Genomic DNA, 19,849 nt, shown 5'->3' on the forward strand with positions numbered 1-19,849 from the left:
CATTCTATCCTCTCATGCCGAGCAGTTGTTGTAGTTTGTGAAGGAAATGATTTGTGTTTCACAGTATGAACTCAGCTATGTACTTCTGTCCTTCTGTACAGTACCCAAGCACCAGTGTCAGATTGCAAACGGAGGATGCAGCCACTTGTGTCTTCTGTCCCCCGGCGGAGAACACAAATGTGCCTGTCCGACAAATTTTTACTTGGCTGCTGACAATAAGACCTGCCTCTCCAACTGCACTTCTAGTCAGGTCAGCCATGTCTCCTCCCACTTCTAAGTTTAGTTTTACCACGGTGATGCTGTTATATTCTGACCAGTACTTTTCCCCCGAAGGGCAAATTGCTTTACTCTCGTATGCTTTCCTCTTCTGGCATGTACGGTAGGTTCTAGGAAATGGTTGTGTATTGATTTTGACTTTGGCTTTGAAGAAAGTTGACCTTAAAAGGAGAGTCAAATATTAATGATGGCTCCAAATTCCGTGTTTTTTTAAATATTTGTCTGGGTCACTAATAGTTTCGCTGCGGGACAGATGAGTGTATCCCTTTCTGGTGGAAGTGTGACACGGTGGACGACTGTGGGGATGGATCAGATGAACCTACTGACTGCCGTGAGTGCGATGTTATTCAAAGGCTGGCTTTAAAATTGTACTACTGTAAACCAGAACTAGTCAATTCCTGTTTTTGGTGAGCTTTGACGGATATTAAAATTGAATCGAGTCTTTTCTACTTTCAATTAAATGTCCGTTTGTTGTCACTATTGTTTTATATATTTAGCATTTAACAGCATTTACACAATGCTCAGTAAGGATTTATATGATCTCTGATTGAACCTTTAAAGCATAAACCCTGATATATAGTTATGATTTGTTTTTCCCAACAGCTGAATTCAAATGTCAACCTGGGCGTTTTCAGTGCGGTACTGGCCTCTGTGCTCTTCCTCCTTTCATCTGTGATGGTGAGAACGACTGTGGCGACAACTCAGATGAAGCTAACTGTGGTAAGGATGCAACATCTAAGAGGATGTTTTTAACTGTTTGTTATTCATTGCTTCTTGCTGATAACTGCCGATTCTCACTTATTATCCTATTAAACCGTGTGTCCAGTGCAGCGTTACGTTGTTGTTGTTTTTCTGTCAATGGTATCTACTATTTAGTGCTGAAACAATTAGTCGATGAATTAATTTGTTGATCACCAGAAAGTGAATCAAGATTATTTTTAGTAATTCATTTTCATTGACTTCTATTTACTCAATACAAACAGCAAATGTAAAATGCTTCATTAGCAGAAACTGTGTGTTTACAAAACCTTAAACAGTAAATGTAAGAGTTTTCATAAACCAGCTCTATTATAGGTTGACTCTTAGTCAGTAATAATAGTTTAGATGCTTAGCTTTGTTTGGACTCCTAACATCTCTTATTGATGCATCCTCCCGCTGCTCCTGCCCCTTTTTCTCTTTCAGAGACATACATCTGTCTGTCAGGCCAGTTCAAGTGCACCAGGAAACAGAAATGCATCCCTCTTAACCTGCGCTGCAACGGTCAGGACGACTGTGGCGACGGAGAGGATGAGACAGACTGCCGTAAGGCACTGCATTATTACTTTAAGGATTCATTGTCTTAGAAATGGCTTTACTGAGCTTTTATCCCCGTTAGTTAATGAATGTATCCTCCGTTTGATCAGTCTGCCCCAACATTGCAGATAAATAACAAAATAAAAGTCAAGATCTAATCTAGTGGATTCAGATAAATTACCTAAATTGTCTTTTTTTGACATATTTCATTTATTAATGACAGACTATATGGCGACATTAACATTACGTATAAATGTTAAGAATTCCAAAGGAAGACCTTGTTTCTGTGAAAAGGGATTAGATATTAATCGCACAGAGGATAAGAAGAGATTATCTTTGCCATGATGTAACTCACTAGAATATCACACCCCATATCACACCCAGTCTTTTAGGCTGCTGCATTTGTCTTGCATGTGATTGCAAGAGGGATCAGAGTGGGGGGGGGGGGTGGGTGAATGCAAGAAAGTAAGGAGGAGAAAGAGCCTTAGAAAAAAATGGCTTTAATTAAAGTGACGCTAATCACTTCACCCCTTCTTAGACTTCCACAATGATTGGATGTGGTTTTGAATGCACTTTTGTAATGAGCACTGCACCACTGAAATTAAAATGCTATCTGAAACAATGTGAGGTTTCATAACAAGCAGCTACTTGCTATAATAACGGGCTGTAAAGGTATGCGAGGCTTTTTGGAGAAATGAATAGCTGCCTCACTGGTTCTTATATCACTGTAGTTTTTATGAACACTCGGATCACTCGGGTCATTTCTACCACCCTAAACACACTGCCTGTCTCTCTGCCTACAGCTGAAAGCACCTGCTCGCCAGACCAGTTCCAGTGCAAGGCCTCCATGCACTGCATCTCCAAACTCTGGGTTTGTGATGAGGACCCCGACTGCACAGACGGGTCAGACGAGGCTAATTGCGGTAAGTTGTTGAAACCCACTTCACCATAAATCACACCACTTCCCTTGTTTTTCAGTTAAAGGGGAGAAGAATCTGATTTAATTCATTTTACACTTGGCTTCACTCTGGTACTTCCATGTGTTCTCACCGCCTGTCTGATGATGTGCTGAGGGAGAATGCCCTGAAGGACAGGCTGTGCCTTTCTTCAGTAAGAGCTCAACATTATGATCTCTGTTTGCCTGGCATTTTTAGCAGCTGTCAGTCTTAAATGCTGACCTCAGTCACACAAAAGCCATTATTACTAAGGTAGGGCAGCTTGGGAACTTTTCCAGCACTATGCACCTGGATTATATCTGCTTGACATGCCTTTGCGTTGAGCCAGAGTTCTTCGATCAGGACAAGAATGCAAAGTTTTACCACAAACAATTTTAAAATGTTCCTGTCAAAGAGATCGAATACATAGTATCTCCAGTCATGAAGTCGGTCATAATGCACAGTATCATATTTTTAACATGCACTTTCTTAATAGTAAAGTCTAGTTACACGATGAGACCTTTTTCACAATGTAGGGGACAGATCATCCCCCGGTGTGTGTGGGCCAGCTGTTTTCTATTTATAGGTGTGACATCTGAAGAATAAGAACCATTACTAGTAGTCCTATCAACAAATGTGTCGTTGTACAACATCTCAATTTGAGTGTTATTAAAAGAATATTCATGCTTTAATGTTTGATAAGTCACAGCTCCTCTCAATAGATGCATTTTTGATTTTAGGTTGGTGTCATGCTGCTGCTTTCGTGTAGTTTACTGATGTTTGACTTCAGCCCCTCAAACTGCATTAGCTGCAGTTTGTGTCATCGGGTTTTTCCATCACCTATAAAGTTCTCACCACTTACGCTCACTCAAAGGAGACGGTGCCGCTCTATAGCTATCTTATTTTCTAATTTGCATTACCTCAGACTGTTTAAGGAAGTTTTGCTTGTTAGTGCCGTAATGAGCTCTGACTTAGAGGGGAAATATTGTTTCGTTTTTTTCCAGCGTCACGTCTTTTATGAGCTGCTAGTGACTGACTGAGCTGCTTCCTAATGAATTGCTGCCTCGTGTCCTCCGCTGCTGCTCTCAGCTTTCCCTCCTGATTCTCTCCTCCTGCTGTCATGTTGGAAAGAGATCCAGGCAGAATCTGCCACCCTCCTCTTTTGACGCATCTCTTCCCTAACCGAGAACAGCGTTACCTTGGCCATTATCCCTGATGATGTCTGCACTGAAATTACTTTTTAAAAGGAAGCTCTCGGTTTGACTTTGAAAACCCATTCTGAGGAATTGTTGCTGGAGCAAATATTAAAGCATCTGTTCTTTGTGAAATAAATGCAAATATGTTGGATAATTCTGCCCATTAATGTTTAACACTGGAATGCCCCATTTAATACTGCAATACTTCAGGACCATAGTTGACTCTGAATTGTGTCATTGACATGTTGTAGCCTGGATCCAGACCTCTATCGAAATCTTTGAAATCTTCAGTCTGATTATCAGGCTCGGTATTTTAAGTAGATAGCATTATCTTAAACTTAAGTCCTGCTACCAATTTACTTTAATCTTATTTGTTAAAGGTGTCCACTATTTTCACACCGTGTGCATAAGATGATTCATTCTTGTTTCACTCATCATTTTTGTTTTTCTGTATTAAAAAGTTGTATGAGCATCCCAAAAAGAAATCTGTGAAAACCAGTGTCACTTTGGGCATTTTAAATAATACTTACTAAAATCAGTAACATTAAAGACAAAGAAGTGACACAAGCTGATAGCCAGACATTTAATCTCAGCTGCTGTCAACACATCACTACCATATGCACTGGTACTTGTTGGCACTGACGGGACACTAAATCAGAAACACAGTTTGGGTGCGGATAACAGAGCCAGAATCAAATGCTTCAGCTGTTGTTGTGTTCTGTAATTCTCTTGGATGTTTTCCTGAAGAAAGTTCAATTTTGCCAACTTCCTGTCACAAATTCTGTTGAGGATGATTGGTAGCACAGTCAGGTATTTCATCTTATGGTGTGTTAGCCTCCAGGGGTTCATACTGTGTTTTGAACTCGGTGTCAGACTTGCTTTGGGAAACCCTGAGGAAACGATGATTACTACACGTAGAAAATATGATAGCTAGCACACTATTAATATTCATGCTCTTTGAAGCCATTTTCATCTTCGTGTTTGTTTGCTCCTGATGAAAAAGATGAAAAGACCTGTGGACCTCATGAATTCCGCTGCGAGAATAACAACTGCATCCCAGACCACTGGAGGTGTGACAGCCAGAATGACTGTGGAGACAACTCAGACGAGGAGAACTGCAGTGAGTACCTGACTCCTCACTTTCTGGCAGCTCAGTTTGTTCACTTATATACACTGTTGATGTTTTTACACGCTCTTAGGCAGTGAAGAATTGGACTTCTCCGAAGACACCCGAGTGCCCCTCCCACTATCAAACCACCTCTCTCTCTCTTTCACACACACACACACACACACACACACACACACACACACACACACGCCCTTATATCTATACACCTTGGGTGACTCTTCCCACTATCGACTCAGCCGTGCTCAACTCTTTCTTTCAAGCATTCTTTTATTATCCGTGCTGTTTCTCTGAGCATAATGTGAGGCTCAGACTCCTGAGCTCTTGATATCATCTCTTCTCTGTAATGTTCCAAACTAATATTCCCCTTTGTTTGGATATTTCATCACCACTTTTAGAAGAAAACTTGTATTTACTCATGAAATGACAATGGTAACCCACCTTGTTAAATTGCATATCTTATGTGCAATCAAGTCCCTGTTGCATTTGTGTGTTCATGTGTGTGCGTGTGTGTGTGTGAGAGAGAGAGAGAGAATTTGTTTTGCTGAGTGTGCATCATTTGCGTGGTTTATAAGATGATTATTCCCCATACCTATTAATGTCACTTGAGATGCAAATAAAAGCCCGTCAAGGGTTGGACGGCAAATAATTAAGCAGGTGGACCAGCAGACAGTGGAGATGCTGCAAATCCGATTTTGCTGCAATGCCTGCTGGGAATTTATTTTGCAGCACAACTCATAGCACACACACTGCGTGAGCTAACAGTCCATGATAACAAGGGGAGGGCCCAGACATTGGATCTGATGCAGCTGTTTAGCTGCGTCCTAATATTGTCCTCGGGGACAGACTTGCACTAAATGGCAGATACAAGCTTTTTGGCTTCAGGAAGTATGTCACCCCCCCTCCATTGTGAGAGCCGCAATGAATGTATTTACATCTTGATCAGCTTTGCCAGTTTCTTCACTTCTAATACAAAATGACTCCTAATTAGCTAAAATGATGGTTTTGCCAAGACTGAACGTTTGGCCGATTACTGCATCAGGGGATGTACGTTTGTTATGTATACTGCTGAAAGATGAAACAGTCTGGCAAGATTTTGTGTCTGTTTTTCTCAACGTAGAGCCAGTCACCTGCAACCACAAGGACTTTGCCTGCGCTAACGGAGACTGCATCTCCTCCCGATTCCGCTGTGATGGAGACTATGACTGCCTGGATAATTCAGATGAGGCCAGTGTTTGTATATGTGTACCACTTACTTATGAATCAAAGAGGAAGGTAAACCCACATGAGGCACAGATATTAGCAAGACGCTATATTAAGAATAAGTCACTGCACACTTGAAAATAGATCAAAAAGATGAACACTTTTAAATCAGCCATGAGCATTTTGGACATGTTGTCTTTTTCTTTCAAACAATGTGAATTGGAATCATTCTAAGCTCTTAAACATGTGTTAACCATTCTGTTATGGACTATTATATGTATATATATATATATATATATATATTTATATAACCAACAAAATAACAGTATTTATCTATCAATACTGTGGTGTAGTCTTTAATTGATCTCTTGAAAATGTGTGTTAGTATCTGAGCTTGCAGCTCAAGCACAGACTAAATATCCCAATCGGAAAGGGAGATTAAATTGGACAAGCATATTGCCTCCTGCAAAGAAAATAATCCCATTCCCGACACATATCATTGTGTTGATCCAAATCTACTCGTCACGGTCGCTATATTCCAACAATGCTGGAAAGAAAATATCCCTGCGATTGTGTGTGAGTTATTGTTCCTTCAAGTACATTACTGCATGAAATACCTTGTGTTTCGTTGCTTCTGAAAATGCTAATCCCCCAAGCCTTTCAGCAAAACAAAGAGTGCTCGTTTAGTTCATAAATATGCTTGAATATCTTAATTTACCAACCTTCAAATTGACATTGTGATTTTACGCTCTCGTAATATGTGAAGAAATTGCATTAAATGTGCCTTTATCAATGCATTGTATGGTGTTAAGACATTTTTTTGCAGGATTCATTAAAAAAATACTCAATCAGTGGTAATGATGCAGTGCAATGCATAATTCAAGGACAAAGGCTTATTAGTACGATTCATTATTCTTGTTAACGTATTGCTCTGTTCAACATTTGCACAGCATTTTTTTTTACATGTAGTCCTACTCCATGCAAAGCAGTGCAACCCTAATTATACTGTCTGGGTCATTGCAGGCAAATAGTCTGTAGGAAAGAGTCACCTTTCAATCAGCATTAGAATACCCAGTGATTAATACATGCAGTTATTCATAGTGGCCATCATGGAGGAGATTGTCCACCCTGTTATAGTTTGAACTGCCCATATTTATCTGAGAGCATGGAAGATTACTGGAATATATAGCTTCGATTATTTTTTCCTGTATTAAAGCAAAATAATTTTTATATATTTGGAACATGTTTTGTTTTTACAGTAGTGATTTTCTTGCTGATTTGTTCAGTCACCAAAAGTCTGTATGTTAAAGTCCAAACATTTGAGATATTACAGCATTTTTCTTTATCTATATTAAAGTGGTGCATGTTTATAGTAGGAAGATCAATATCACATAATTTGGTTGTATTCACACTGAACCCACTATGTCATGAACCTCCTTGATATGTTGTGAGTGGATAGTAAAGTGCATAATAAATTAAACATTCTCTGAGAGGCTACTGGCCCAGGCCCTAAAGCAATTCAACTTTAAAAAAGAGGTTTACAGTCCATCACTGAGAGCACAAGGGCCTTTTCACCTATTCGACCTTTTTCAAGCCCTGAAGTGCTCAGACAATGAACAGTGAACCCTGCCTTGTGGATAGAACAGTTGCATCATCAGTGGTGCCTTCAGTGATATTTCTCAGATATAAAGTGCTTTCTTCGAAAAACAAATAACGAGCGCTGTATAATAATCTCATTATAACGGGGATTATCTACCTTATAGTTATGTTATTTCTTTACTGTATGCGTTCACAGAAAGGCTGTGAGGCACGCTGTGCGGATGACCATTTTCAGTGTCACAACAACCTCTGCATCTCATTGAAGTGGCTGTGTGATGGCCAAGAAGACTGCAAGATGGGGGAAGATGAGAAAAACTGCCAGGAGACAGGTGCAAAACGAATGTCCTCTAGTTTTTTTTAAAGGAATTGTATATGGTGTACTGACTTGTACTTGTACATTGCCTGTTTCTAAACATTCTGTTTTCTGGAATATATAGATATTTTTCTTTTTTATAAGAGTGGAGTTCATACAATCAGTCATATCATTTTTTCCGTTATGGGTGAAGGAAGAGATTATCTTGTCAACGTCAATCGTGACAAATATTAAAAACGTTTTCTAATCGATGTTAGAATGTGAATATAACAGAAAGTATACATTATTTCACAAGCATAGCTTTTAACATTCACCTTATTATTGTACCACATGAACTCAGAAGGACTGGCTTGAAGAAGTTATCACATCATGTCCTTAAGATACTGTGTGCAGTATACATTCAAACGCAAGACTTAGAAAATGTAACACTGATTTTCAGAAATGTTCTCATGTTCTGACAAATAGAAATGGCTTTACTCCCGCTGTTTACCGGCCACAAACTGTGAAGCTTGTTGTTTTTAGCAGAAAGTGGTATCACCTCTTAGACCTGCGGGACATCATCATACTGAAGCCCTAGCTTCATGTGGAGTTTTCCACTTCTTCATAGAACAGTAAACTGAAAATGTCTCAGCTGAGGGATCTCTAGTTGAGAACAGGCACGATGTTGACTGATATGCTTTGCCGTTCTCCAGTAGCCCCTTCATGTTCCGTGAATGAGTACGTGTGTGCCAGCGGAGGGTGCGTGTCAGCCAGCCTGCGGTGTGATGGACATGACAACTGTCTGGATGGCTCAGATGAGGTCAGTGCAGCTTCACAAGATTTTAAAAAAAGCAACCAAAAGAGTATTTGTTTTTGGTATCTTCTGATTGCAGCTGACAACATTACTAGAATGGACATTTGTGGTGATTTTGCTGTGTTCCTTTGCTGACAGACTGGCTGTGTAAAGGAGTGCAGAGAAGATGAGTTTCTCTGCCTCAATCGTGCCCACTGCATCCCTCGGCGCTGGCGCTGCGATGACGTGTTGGACTGCATGGACCACAGTGATGAGGAAAACTGCAGCCAGGGTCGGTATGAGTGTGACCTCGCATGAGTGTGTTTATGTGTTGTGTTGTGTTTTTGAAGACTGATATTTTTCATCATATAGCGGGGGGGAAAAGGGATTCTACTATGCTAGCTCAAGTCTTAACACTGCATATAGTATTATATAACAGATGAGTCATGTGAACCGTTTCAAAGTATTTCATATAAGGAGACAGCAATAGAGAATAATATCTGGAATGTAAGTTGAGAGCATGTGGCAGTGGTAGGGATTTTAAATACAATGAGAATGAAAGATGTGAGATGAGTTTAATCGATTTCGATTTGTGAGGCAAAATGATTCAGGGCTCTCTGGATCATTATGTTAAATGATATTTCATTCAATCTTGTCATAGACAATTTCTGAGTCATATCTTCTACAACCCTGAATGCACTACCTTGGGTAGAGTGTTGAAAGACTTATTTCTGTAATTGCAGGTGCTTTCTTCTGCCGGGCTGATGAGTTCATTTGCAACAACACTTTATGCAAACTCCACACGTGGGTGTGTGACGGCAAGGACGACTGTGGAGATAACTCTGACGAAGACTTAGACATGTGTGGTGGGTTGAAAGTGTCACTCACAATGCTTTCCTTTGAAGACAGTTTTTATAAACCACTACTATTCTATTTTCCAAGAGAGAAAATGTCATTGTCTTTTCATACAAGAATGCACCCAGTTTTTTTTTTGTTTTTTTTTGAAAGACATATCTATTAACTTTTTGTGTCTTTTCATCTCCAGCAAAGCTTCCCTGCCCTCCTACAAGGCCATTCCGTTGCAGAAATGATCATGTGTGTCTGCGTACAGACCAAGTCTGCAACAAAGTCGATGACTGTGGTGACAACTCGGATGAAGACGAGTGTGGTGAGCAAAAAATGTACCAATAGAGATCTGATTTAAAATCTTTTATGTGAAAATACAATTAAAGTTATTGTCTTTTTGTATTATTTGATAACCATGCTCCCCTGATGCACTTGTTCTTGACCCACAGAGGTGCAAAGAGAACAGCTTAAAATATGAACTGGGGCTGGGACAGAACTTTGGCAACCTATGACCACAGTTTTTAAACGGAGACAGGAAATGACATACAAACCTTAATAGTGAACTCCAAATCAGTGGCTCCCAACTGTTTTTAGCTCATGACCCCTGAAAAGAAGCTGTGTTTACTTGGGACCCCATATCAAATTTTCTATGAGTTGAAATTTAGAATAAAAGTGATTTTTCTGTCTCAACTTGCTTAACTCACATAACACACATTATTATTTTCTAACTTGTTTATCACTCACATTTATCGTATGACCTTCTTACTTACGACCCTTTTGTGTATAATATAAAACACTGACCACGTCAATACAATCCAGCACAGTTGGAAATTATGGAAAAGATTTAGGATTTAACATTTATTTTCATACCAATATGTATTTATACCAAATTATCACCTCACAGGCTGCCTTGTAAAACGTTTGGTGTAGTTAACATTGTTTTGTTTTATTTGGGTGGGATTTTATGTTGAAAATATCTTTTTATCTTCTCTGGTATGCCTGACGGCATAACAGCTGCCGACCCTCTTTTAGTCTCCTGACGCGTTTCCCCAACTCAAGCCTGGTGTGACGATCACACCGAGCAGACAGGAAAGGAAGGGACAAATCACTTCCCTCATCCTTCACTCTTTCATTCCTTCTGTCCTCAATTCATCTTCCTCTCTGATTCCATTGATACATCCATCCATCTCTTACCTCACTCCATTACCTCTCACCATTGTGTTCTTCGTCCCTCCATCCATCACTTCAATCTCACCTTAATCCCACTGTTCCCTCCATCCACCTCTGTGTCGCCACATTTTGTTCTTTCACTTCCTTCAAACTCTCCTTCTTCTTTGGTATATTTCGCTCGGATAGAGGAAAACTACCGTTAATTCAAGTAAGCGAATGATCAGAAATAAAATGTGCAAAGTAATTCAACATTTTTTTAGGATAAAGAATTAGCAACAGCTGTCTCTGTGATTTTTACATTTGAATATTTTGTACTGCACGAGTTAGGTTTTGATTTTTTGTTGTTGTTGTCTTCTCAACCCAAACTGTGTGTACTGAAGCAGAGGTGATGGCCGGAAGACCTCGGCCCTGTGGGAAGACAGAGTTCACCTGCAGTAACCAACGCTGCATCCCAGTCCAGCTGCAGTGCGATCTGTTCAGTGACTGCGGCGATGGCGGATCAGACGAGCAAGACTGCAAGGCCTGTAAGTACAGCACCAGTTGACTCGAGCAAACAGATCAAAGGAGCGTTTCGGAAGAGATGAAAGTTTCAAATGTCACCAATGATGTTATCAAGAAGTATAGCAATCTCATTTTAGATGTGATATTTTGTTAGTTATGGTAATATATTGTATGCCCACGTTTGACGTGTGCTGTGTACTATATGAAAGAAGATGCTGCCCTTTCTGCTTTTGCACATCAAAAGAAACACACAGCAGGTATCTAAGAAGCAGAGGACTGGTGTAATCAAAGTCCTGTCTTTATTTGTAGCTTCCAGTGGAGATGTATGTGAAAAGAAAACAAATCCATGTGGAGAGGATTCCATTTGCAACCAAACAAATGCTACTGCTGTATGCCAGTGCAAGCCTGGCTTTCAGAGGAACCAACAGACAGGCCAATGTGAAGGTAATGTATAATCAGTTTTATTCTTTTTTTACCCTATTCTAACATTTAACGGTAGCAGCAACATTTTCCACTGGACTGTTGGGTTAACAATTTATTTTCTTTAGATCCACCAGGTTAAGATACAGGGATAATTAAGTTGCAAATACTGTCAGGATTCATTATATAATGTAATAAATATTGAGGTTTCATTATAAGTGACTTCTAATATTAAAAAGTAAAATATATCTGCTAAAAACAAACATGCCAGTTCTCAGCATTGAAAATGGTGAAAATGGACAAGGGCCTCTAGTTTAATGACAATAAACTGTCAGTCTTTCCCGTTATGTGGAGAGCACAGGACACAAAGACCCACAGTCCCCATAGCATTAAGCGCCAGTCAAAAATATCATTAAATGTTAATAATCCACAAAAGAATGCATGTTACATAATATGACTCCTCTGGGCTGGAAAGTATTTGTCATGTATTCCCCATCATCTCTCAATGTGTATAAAGTGTCTCAGCAACAATGAAAAGTATAAATTGTTTTCTAAAGCAACCTGTTCCTGATTAAATCAGTCCATCTTTTCTTTTTTTCTCCAGAGATAAATGAATGCCTACAGTTCGACTCATGTCCTCATTACTGCACAAACACTAAAGGATCTTTTAAGTGCACATGTGACCGAAATTACAAGGATATAAATGGCAACTGCATAGCAAAAGGTATGATCCTGAAGTTTAATATCAAATATCCTTTAGTGTACTCTGCATACATGCTAGTTTGGTGATATGACCGCATTGTAAAATGAGTAAAATGGTATACTGTATTTGTATGCACTGTGTTTTTACTGTTGTCCAAGATGGAATTTCGCCAATTTACTTTTCTTTTCTTTTTTTACATATTAACAACTCACCGGGCAGGACCAGAAGATCGAGTGCTCTACATTGCTAATGACACTGAAATCCGAAGTTTTGTGTATCCATTTAACCAGAGCCACGGACACAAACTTCTCACTCACATCGAGGACAATGCCCGCATTATTGGGATGGATGTTCTGTTTCACCACCAAAACTTTATCTGGGCTACCCAATTTAACCCCGGTGGAATTTTTTACAAAGACAATCTAGAAAGAAGTCAAACTAAAACAAATATCAGAAACATTGTAAGTATATCTAATGTGTGTCCTTCTTGTTTTCTCAAGCGTCACAGCAAATGTTTTGCGTCTGTTGCATATTTTCTCAACTCAAAGGTTGAGAAAGTATGGGTTGAGTGAATCAAAGAGCATGCTTGTTTATACAAATCTATTAAAAGGTGATAAAACAACATGTTAAGTTGTTTCACATAGTGGATACTACACTCTACACAATGTGTCTCTGCTATGCCTTTTCTGCAACACAACTCTGGATGATTGTATGCACAAATGTCGAATAGAGCACCTGAACTTGCGGTTATTCTTGGTTGCAGTGTTCAGACTTCCGTCGACCCAGAGACATCTCTGCCGACTGGATCACAGGCAACATCTATTGGACCGATCACTCTCGGATGCACTGGTTCAGCTATTACACAGCCCACTGGACTAAATTACGATATTCCATAAATGTGGGGCAACTAAATGGACCAAATTGCACCCGCTTGATTACTGACATAGCAGGAGAGCCATACGCCATCGCTGTGAACCCAGCCAGAGGGTAAGTTGTGCACAGCGGGGTTTTATTATAAGCATTCTGATACAGTAGATCTGGGATGCAGTTTTTGCTCCCTACCATGGAGTTTATCACTCCAATCAACAATTAGGCAACTTGTCTTGCCAAACATCCCCCGCTGTTGCCTCATAATACAATCATTTTATTGTGAGTGAGATGTAAGTGAGATGCTAAATCAAAGATTGACAAAAACATTAAGATATGGACCTTTTTCTGTGCACTTGTTATGAGAGGATACATTTTCAATACATAAGGAAAGGAGTTACTTGGAAAATGTCATCTATTAACCTTTTCTTAATGGTCATTGGAAATGTAAACATTCCATTAATTACTCCACTGCAGTGGAAGTGGCATAATCAGTTATTATTACATCGCTTACTGTTATTCACAGCAGCTCAATCAACGGTGCCCTAACAAGGCTGCCACACCCACATTTAGTTGTGATACATCACTCCCACAATGAATCTTGAGGCTTTGCGAATGTTCTCATCTGCCGCATCATCGTATAATACTTTGTCACCTGGCAAATAAAGATGGATTCATAAGAATCTGCACTGAGAAACACCAAATGTGTTGCAATAGCAGCGACACAATTGGACATTATCAGGCTATATGAATGTTATTTTAGGTAAAAAGGTACATTTCTATGCATGCTATCTGCAAATATTTTACAAGAAGATGGTGCAAATGGGAGGTACAGCATTTCTCTTGTGTCTGTTGCAGTATGATGTACTGGAGCGTAATAGGTGATCACTCTCATATAGAGGAATCAGCCATGGATGGCTCCTTGCGCAGAGTGCTCTTGGAAAAAATCCTCAGGAGACCCACCGGTAGGTATATTCTATTGTCCGTAATTAACTTACATTGCTATAGATCTCTTTCCTTTCATTACTTTGGTGTCTTTACGGAACCATGTGGAGTTTTCGTGAAAACAAAGTAATATTAACATTCAGTGATCCTCATCACTCGTCGTGTGTTCCTTGAGGCTGAATACTCATTCCGTATGTCCTTTCTCGTAAAACATTTTCAAATCAGTGGACTAGTGTGTAACTATTGGCAGGAAAGAGAGTTGTCATTAAAGGCACGTGCACACACATACATGGTAAATGGTAAATGGACTGTACTTGTAAAGTGATTTTCTAGTCTTTCTGACCACTCCGAGCACTTTCACCCTACTTATCATCATTCACACACTGATGGCAGGGGCTAAGTGCCACCTGCCTATCAGACTAACTCATTCACACTCTGATTGAAGGACGACCCTGCTCTCTACTTAGCCACAGTCGCCCCATGCCTCATGCCTTATGTAAGTTCAGGACATGCCCACTTGTTAGATAGTGCTGCTGGTCATCAAAACTCCCCAGGATACTTTAATTGTTGGACAGCTACATTTGAACATGCTGCTTTGATTCCCATTCAGCTCAATGTATTCACAGGTATGTTTGATCACCTGTCCTAATTTTCACACTTTGTCATTTTAAAACACTTACATAAGATACTTTTCCATTTTGAGGGAAAATGTGTGCTGTAAGGGGACTCTCTGAGGTCAGTTAAATGATTGTAGATGATCGTCCATGTAGTTAATAAGCTGAAGGTTCTCTCAACGTTGACGATGTTAGATTGATGAAGTAGCGATAGTTTGTGAGTAACACAAGAGAAAATGTAATTCTTAAATATACAGCGTATGAAAGAAAACATAATTAGATAAATATCATACACACATATATATACACACACACACAGAGACGTTATTCCATCATAACGAGCCACTGAATATACAATGCACTGTAAGATATTGACTTGGCCGACAGGCTCATTAGCTAATACTTTAACCACGAGAGCAAATTCACACTTTCAACTAAAGAAATGCAGAAGAAAGATGAAACCTGCTTTTAGCGGATGTCTCATTAAGTGGAGTTACTGTAGATGCTTTAGTAGTAGTGCTGGATGTATACCCATAGGAACAAGTGTTGTCAAGTTGTATTAGTACGGAGTATGTTCTGACCTATATACTATTGTCTAACTATAGAGAATATTCACATGTTTAGACGTACCACGTATGCACAGTATATTATATATGATTCAGCCAGTGCAGTCGCAGTTTTAAAGTCAGAGCTTTAAAATATATAAGAAGGGAATACTCTACAGCAACTTGGAACGTGTTGGTTTGTCTACAGGGAGACACTTAGTGCTGATCTAGTTTTGAAGAGCTGCTTTGGCCTCCTTTAATTCAAGGGACCCAGGCTCTGTCTTGGTCACAGAAAGAGGAATTCATCAGATGAAGAAAAACGCAAACCTATTTAAACATCCCAGCCAGGTGCTCGATTATACACTCAGACTTTTGGGAGAAAGTAAAAGTGATTCTCTGATTTGAAATTGTAATGTGAGCATTCAGAGATGATAGATCAACGATGCTATTTCGACACAAGCAAAACGAATGTTGAATGCAAACAGCCAGAGGGAGATAGAAACAAGAAAAGCTCTGTCTCCACATCCTATCCATCGGCTACATACATACATATATCTTGACCTGAAGGTCTCCTGCTTCGAGGGACTCCATGATGAGCCCGGTGTAATTTTTTTTCAGGTAAATACATTTCGTTCCTTCATCCTCCCACAGGGCTGGCCATTGATTATTTCAACCAGCGATTATACTGGGCAGATCCTGAGCTCTCACAGATAGGAAGCATCAGATTGGATGGTTCGGACCCTCTGGTTACAATCAGTGAGAGACACGGTAAAGACAACTGGAAAACAAAGCACAGCTTCCTCTTTTCAACACATACTATTCTTGCTGCACTTTGGTTTCCTCAACCTTTCATGAAATAATTGCAACAATAGGACTGCTTGTGGGTAAGCTTGATATGAAAACGATCTGCCCACATGCATGTTCTTGCTTTCTTGTATCTGCCACAGTTCTTGATGTTAGCTGCTTTCTCTGCTGGATTTACAGGGATTTCCCAACCGTACAGAATTGATATATTTGAAGACTACATCTACGGAACTGGATTAAAACACGAGGTCTTCAAAATTCACAAGCAAGGCAAACAGTCGGTGGAATTTCTCAATTTAGGGATGGAGAAGCCCACCAATGCTTTGATCTCTCATCGTTACAAACAGCAAGATGGTAAGCTCGTTTGACAATCGGTCTCTTTTTTATGCGTTATGTAAAAAGTATTAATTCTATATTCATAAAGCTCCCTGTCATCCAACAAACTGGAGAGTATTAGCCAAAGAAAGCCACGGTTCATCATTTTATTAACAGTCATTCACATTACTGTGTTCATAACATTCCAATAAAGTGCAATTGTACAAGATGTATGTGGAGAGAGTTTATAGAAGGCCATCATAAACAATTACTGGGCCGACTTCAGGATATGGTTTGTGAATAATTCACAACTGAGTGACGTCTCACTCGCGTGTCTGTCTGTGGATGTACAGTAAATAAATGATTGTGGATGTCTGGACCTAAGTTTCATACAAACAAGGCTAAATGAAAATTTAGGATATTGGGAAAATGGAAATGTCAACCAATACTTACCTCTGGTTCTTTAAATGTGTCTTTGAAGTCTTGTTTTTGTAATTAACATGTGGTTAGGGATTTCAGGTAGGACATAATGTGAGGAGGAACAAGTTCAGCTTGATTAAACACTCAAAGACAACTGCAGTTTAGTGAATGCCAAGTATAGCTCGCAAAGACAATCCACTCAATAATGTTTTGCACACAGAGGTAAGCTCTACAGGTGCATGATTAGTTATGAATAATCAGTTTACTGTGCGAACAAATCTTCCTGTTATTGACAATGCATTGTCATGAAAATGAATAATTAAAAGGGAAATGAATTAGTGTTGTTAAATGAATAGATATATACCATATTGAAATGATAAATGATACCTGTTGGATAAATATTACATAAAGAAACAGCGCAAGCTCTTAAGGTTGATTGAAGCTCTCTTTGAGGCGTGTTACTGTTTGAGGTGTGCGACTTAAAAAAAAGAAAAACATCTGTTTCCTGAGACTGAGTTAATCAATACAACCATATCCTCTCACTTTCTTCATGTACTAGACACACTTGACTTATTTGTTACATCTCTGGTGTTAATGGTTATAGAACATCAGACAGCTCAGTCTTCAGTTTTTCTCTTAAAGGGGAGCTGTTCCATCTCCCCTAGAGACTCATTTGGCCAGCTGTGTAGTGCGAAGTCTGTGTGCAGAAGATGTGCACAGCCTGCAAAAAGATATGACATGGAGGCCTGATATCTTTAGCAAAGCTCTCACAACCATTTAGATTTGTTCTGGGCTCTCATCGTTAAAATCTGACCGCTGATTATCTTTAGAATATACTGTATACTGTGTAAGCGTTAATGACTACTCAGAGACATAATTATACCATTTCATCACAAAACAACTTTACCTCTGAATATATCTAATAATATATGTTTTGTCAATGCAGTTTTTAAACAGTTTTTTGTGAAGTGCACCTGCAGTATGGACAGATGTCTCATGTTCCAAACGTTAATCGTAAAGTAGTGATTTTTCATAGCTTACACCTGCTGAGTATTACTATTATTGTAATACAACCCACCTTTGTGGAAGTGTGTGTAATTGTGATTAATTCTTTTGTTATGACATGTTTACATTGCTTCTAAGCGGCATCGGGGAGAGCACTTCAGAGTCCTGATAATCAATCAGACAATGGGAAATCAATGGGAAATTCATAACACGTTTCACAATCGTTGATTATTTAATCTGGAGAAGAGGCCTGTGAGATGTTATTGATTATGCTTTAGCCTCGTGCCTCTCTGGGCTTCGAGAAAATAACACTCTTGAAAACTGGAGTTAAAACACTTGAAATAAATAGATTTACTCTGAGACAGAGCAAACACACTTTTCACAAACAAACCTTTCTTTCCCATCTCAGGCCAGACGGAGAGATTATATTCTTGGCTCTTTTGTTTTATTCCTCCACAGGATCAAATCCATGCCTAAGAATGTCTTGTGATTTCATGTGTCTGCTCAACCCAACTGGTGCCAGATGTACCTGTCCAGAGGGGAAGGTACTGGTCAATGGCACCTGTAGTGATGCCATGATCTCAGGTAGGCCTACTCTTGCTTCTTCAAGCCATAGAAAGATGACTTGTTGGAGGATTTAGCAGCGCTTATAATGGTGGATGATGGAAACCCTGGCTTGTGTTGTGATCATCAGATTTTGATATGCACTGAACAGCATTGGGAACGCATAAAAACACAGCATGAATGTTCAATTTGAGCAGACATCCATAGTTACTCATAGCTGGGACCAAAACACACCACATTGTGACTATTTGATGTGTGTTGAGGTAGATAAAAGCCACCCCCTGCATGCAGTTTCTGTTAATGCTCATCTGTTTGAATATCCTGGTTCTCACCCCTATGGTTGTTTCTATCTGACATTAGCAACATAGCACTGGTTGATGTGATTGAGTGCTACACACTGCAGCACAGTAAACATTTTGGGCTTTGCTGTTCCGAAGGTGAACTGTGCCGTCCCCCCTGCGAGAATGGAGGCCGATGCTTAGCCAATGAGAAAGGAGATTGGAGGTGTTACTGCTGGCCTGACTTTTCAGGGGAGCGCTGTGAGGTCAACCACTGCACAGACTACTGCCTGAACGGAGGCACCTGCATGGGCTCACCCCTGGGTAAGTAAAAAAATACTCTGCAGCATGATTCTTCCTTGCAATTGCAGTACTTTGTGTCCACCTCGTGATTCATTTATATCTTTTCATATATTCATAAATAAATTGTCATATTATCCTCACTGCAATCTAAGCATCCAGCATGTATGAATAGATGGTTCATGTGTTGCATTAATTTATATTCAGCTGATCAATTCAGAGTTGCCTGCCCATTTCCTTTGTAATGCTGATCCAGCGATCAGCATTCAACCACATTTGTCTTCTTTTAGACTTCTATGTCTTTCTCACTTCAGCTCACATTTGCCACGTTACATCTGCCGGTTGAGCAGTTTTGTTTTTTCCATTGATGCTCCTGTCGAATAAGCCTCAAATATCAACCTTCTTCCATGTCAAGGTCTTCTTTTGTGCTTTCATGGTTTCCGGAACAAGTTCTACGCCACAATTTAGTGAATGTATATGAATATGCTGAGATGTCAGCGGTGGAATTGAATCAGGATTTACAGCCCTAATATAAATGCAATCATTGATTTACAAGCCTGTACATCGTCTTACAATCATCCCACAACATTTCCATTTGTCATTAAACACGATCAGAGCATTTGTCCTGATACAAAAATTGTGGTTTGTGTTTCCACATAAATGTTTTATAACTACAGAGCTTTATCCAAGTGGTTTAAAATTATTAAAGATGTATTCATTGAATGATAAAATGAGAAATCAAGCAATATGTTTGAGTGTGAGTCATAGATAGATACACTTTATTTCAGACTCAGGGTCCAGATAGACAAATACATAAAATGACATACACAAACAATAGA

At 39.5% G+C, this 19,849-nt stretch overlaps 1 protein-coding gene across 6 annotated transcripts in view; it reads left to right on the forward strand.

Annotated features, from left to right (window-relative positions):
* lrp1bb (low density lipoprotein receptor-related protein 1Bb) overlaps positions 1-19,849 on the forward strand; it is a 225,048-nt gene that overhangs the window by 189,197 nt on the left and 16,002 nt on the right. For 5 of the 6 annotated variants that reach the window (XM_031858263.1, XM_031858266.1, XM_031858267.1 and 2 more), the window contains 22 exons: positions 102-250; positions 514-607; positions 880-996; positions 1,459-1,578; positions 2,373-2,492; positions 4,704-4,820; positions 5,947-6,053; positions 7,825-7,957; positions 8,634-8,740; positions 8,873-9,005; positions 9,457-9,579; positions 9,759-9,881; positions 11,110-11,253; positions 11,540-11,674; positions 12,255-12,374; positions 12,573-12,814; positions 13,117-13,340; positions 14,079-14,185; positions 15,976-16,092; positions 16,309-16,482; positions 18,328-18,453; positions 18,870-19,034. In XM_031858263.1, the coding sequence (XP_031714123.1) occupies positions 102-250; positions 514-607; positions 880-996; positions 1,459-1,578; positions 2,373-2,492; positions 4,704-4,820; positions 5,947-6,053; positions 7,825-7,957; positions 8,634-8,740; positions 8,873-9,005; positions 9,457-9,579; positions 9,759-9,881; positions 11,110-11,253; positions 11,540-11,674; positions 12,255-12,374; positions 12,573-12,814; positions 13,117-13,340; positions 14,079-14,185; positions 15,976-16,092; positions 16,309-16,482; positions 18,328-18,453; positions 18,870-19,034 (2,997 nt within the window). The remainder of the gene's footprint in view (positions 1-101; positions 251-513; positions 608-879; positions 997-1,458; positions 1,579-2,372; positions 2,493-4,703; positions 4,821-5,946; positions 6,054-7,824; positions 7,958-8,633; positions 8,741-8,872; positions 9,006-9,456; positions 9,580-9,758; positions 9,882-11,109; positions 11,254-11,539; positions 11,675-12,254; positions 12,375-12,572; positions 12,815-13,116; positions 13,341-14,078; positions 14,186-15,975; positions 16,093-16,308; positions 16,483-18,327; positions 18,454-18,869; positions 19,035-19,849) is intronic. The other variant, XM_031858264.1, reaches the window with a different exon arrangement.

This window comes from Anarrhichthys ocellatus, unplaced genomic scaffold, assembly GCF_004355925.1.
Source record: "Anarrhichthys ocellatus isolate YVR2014 unplaced genomic scaffold, GSC_Weel_1.0 scaffold20, whole genome shotgun sequence".
Taxonomy (NCBI): Eukaryota; Metazoa; Chordata; class Actinopteri; order Perciformes; family Anarhichadidae; genus Anarrhichthys; species Anarrhichthys ocellatus.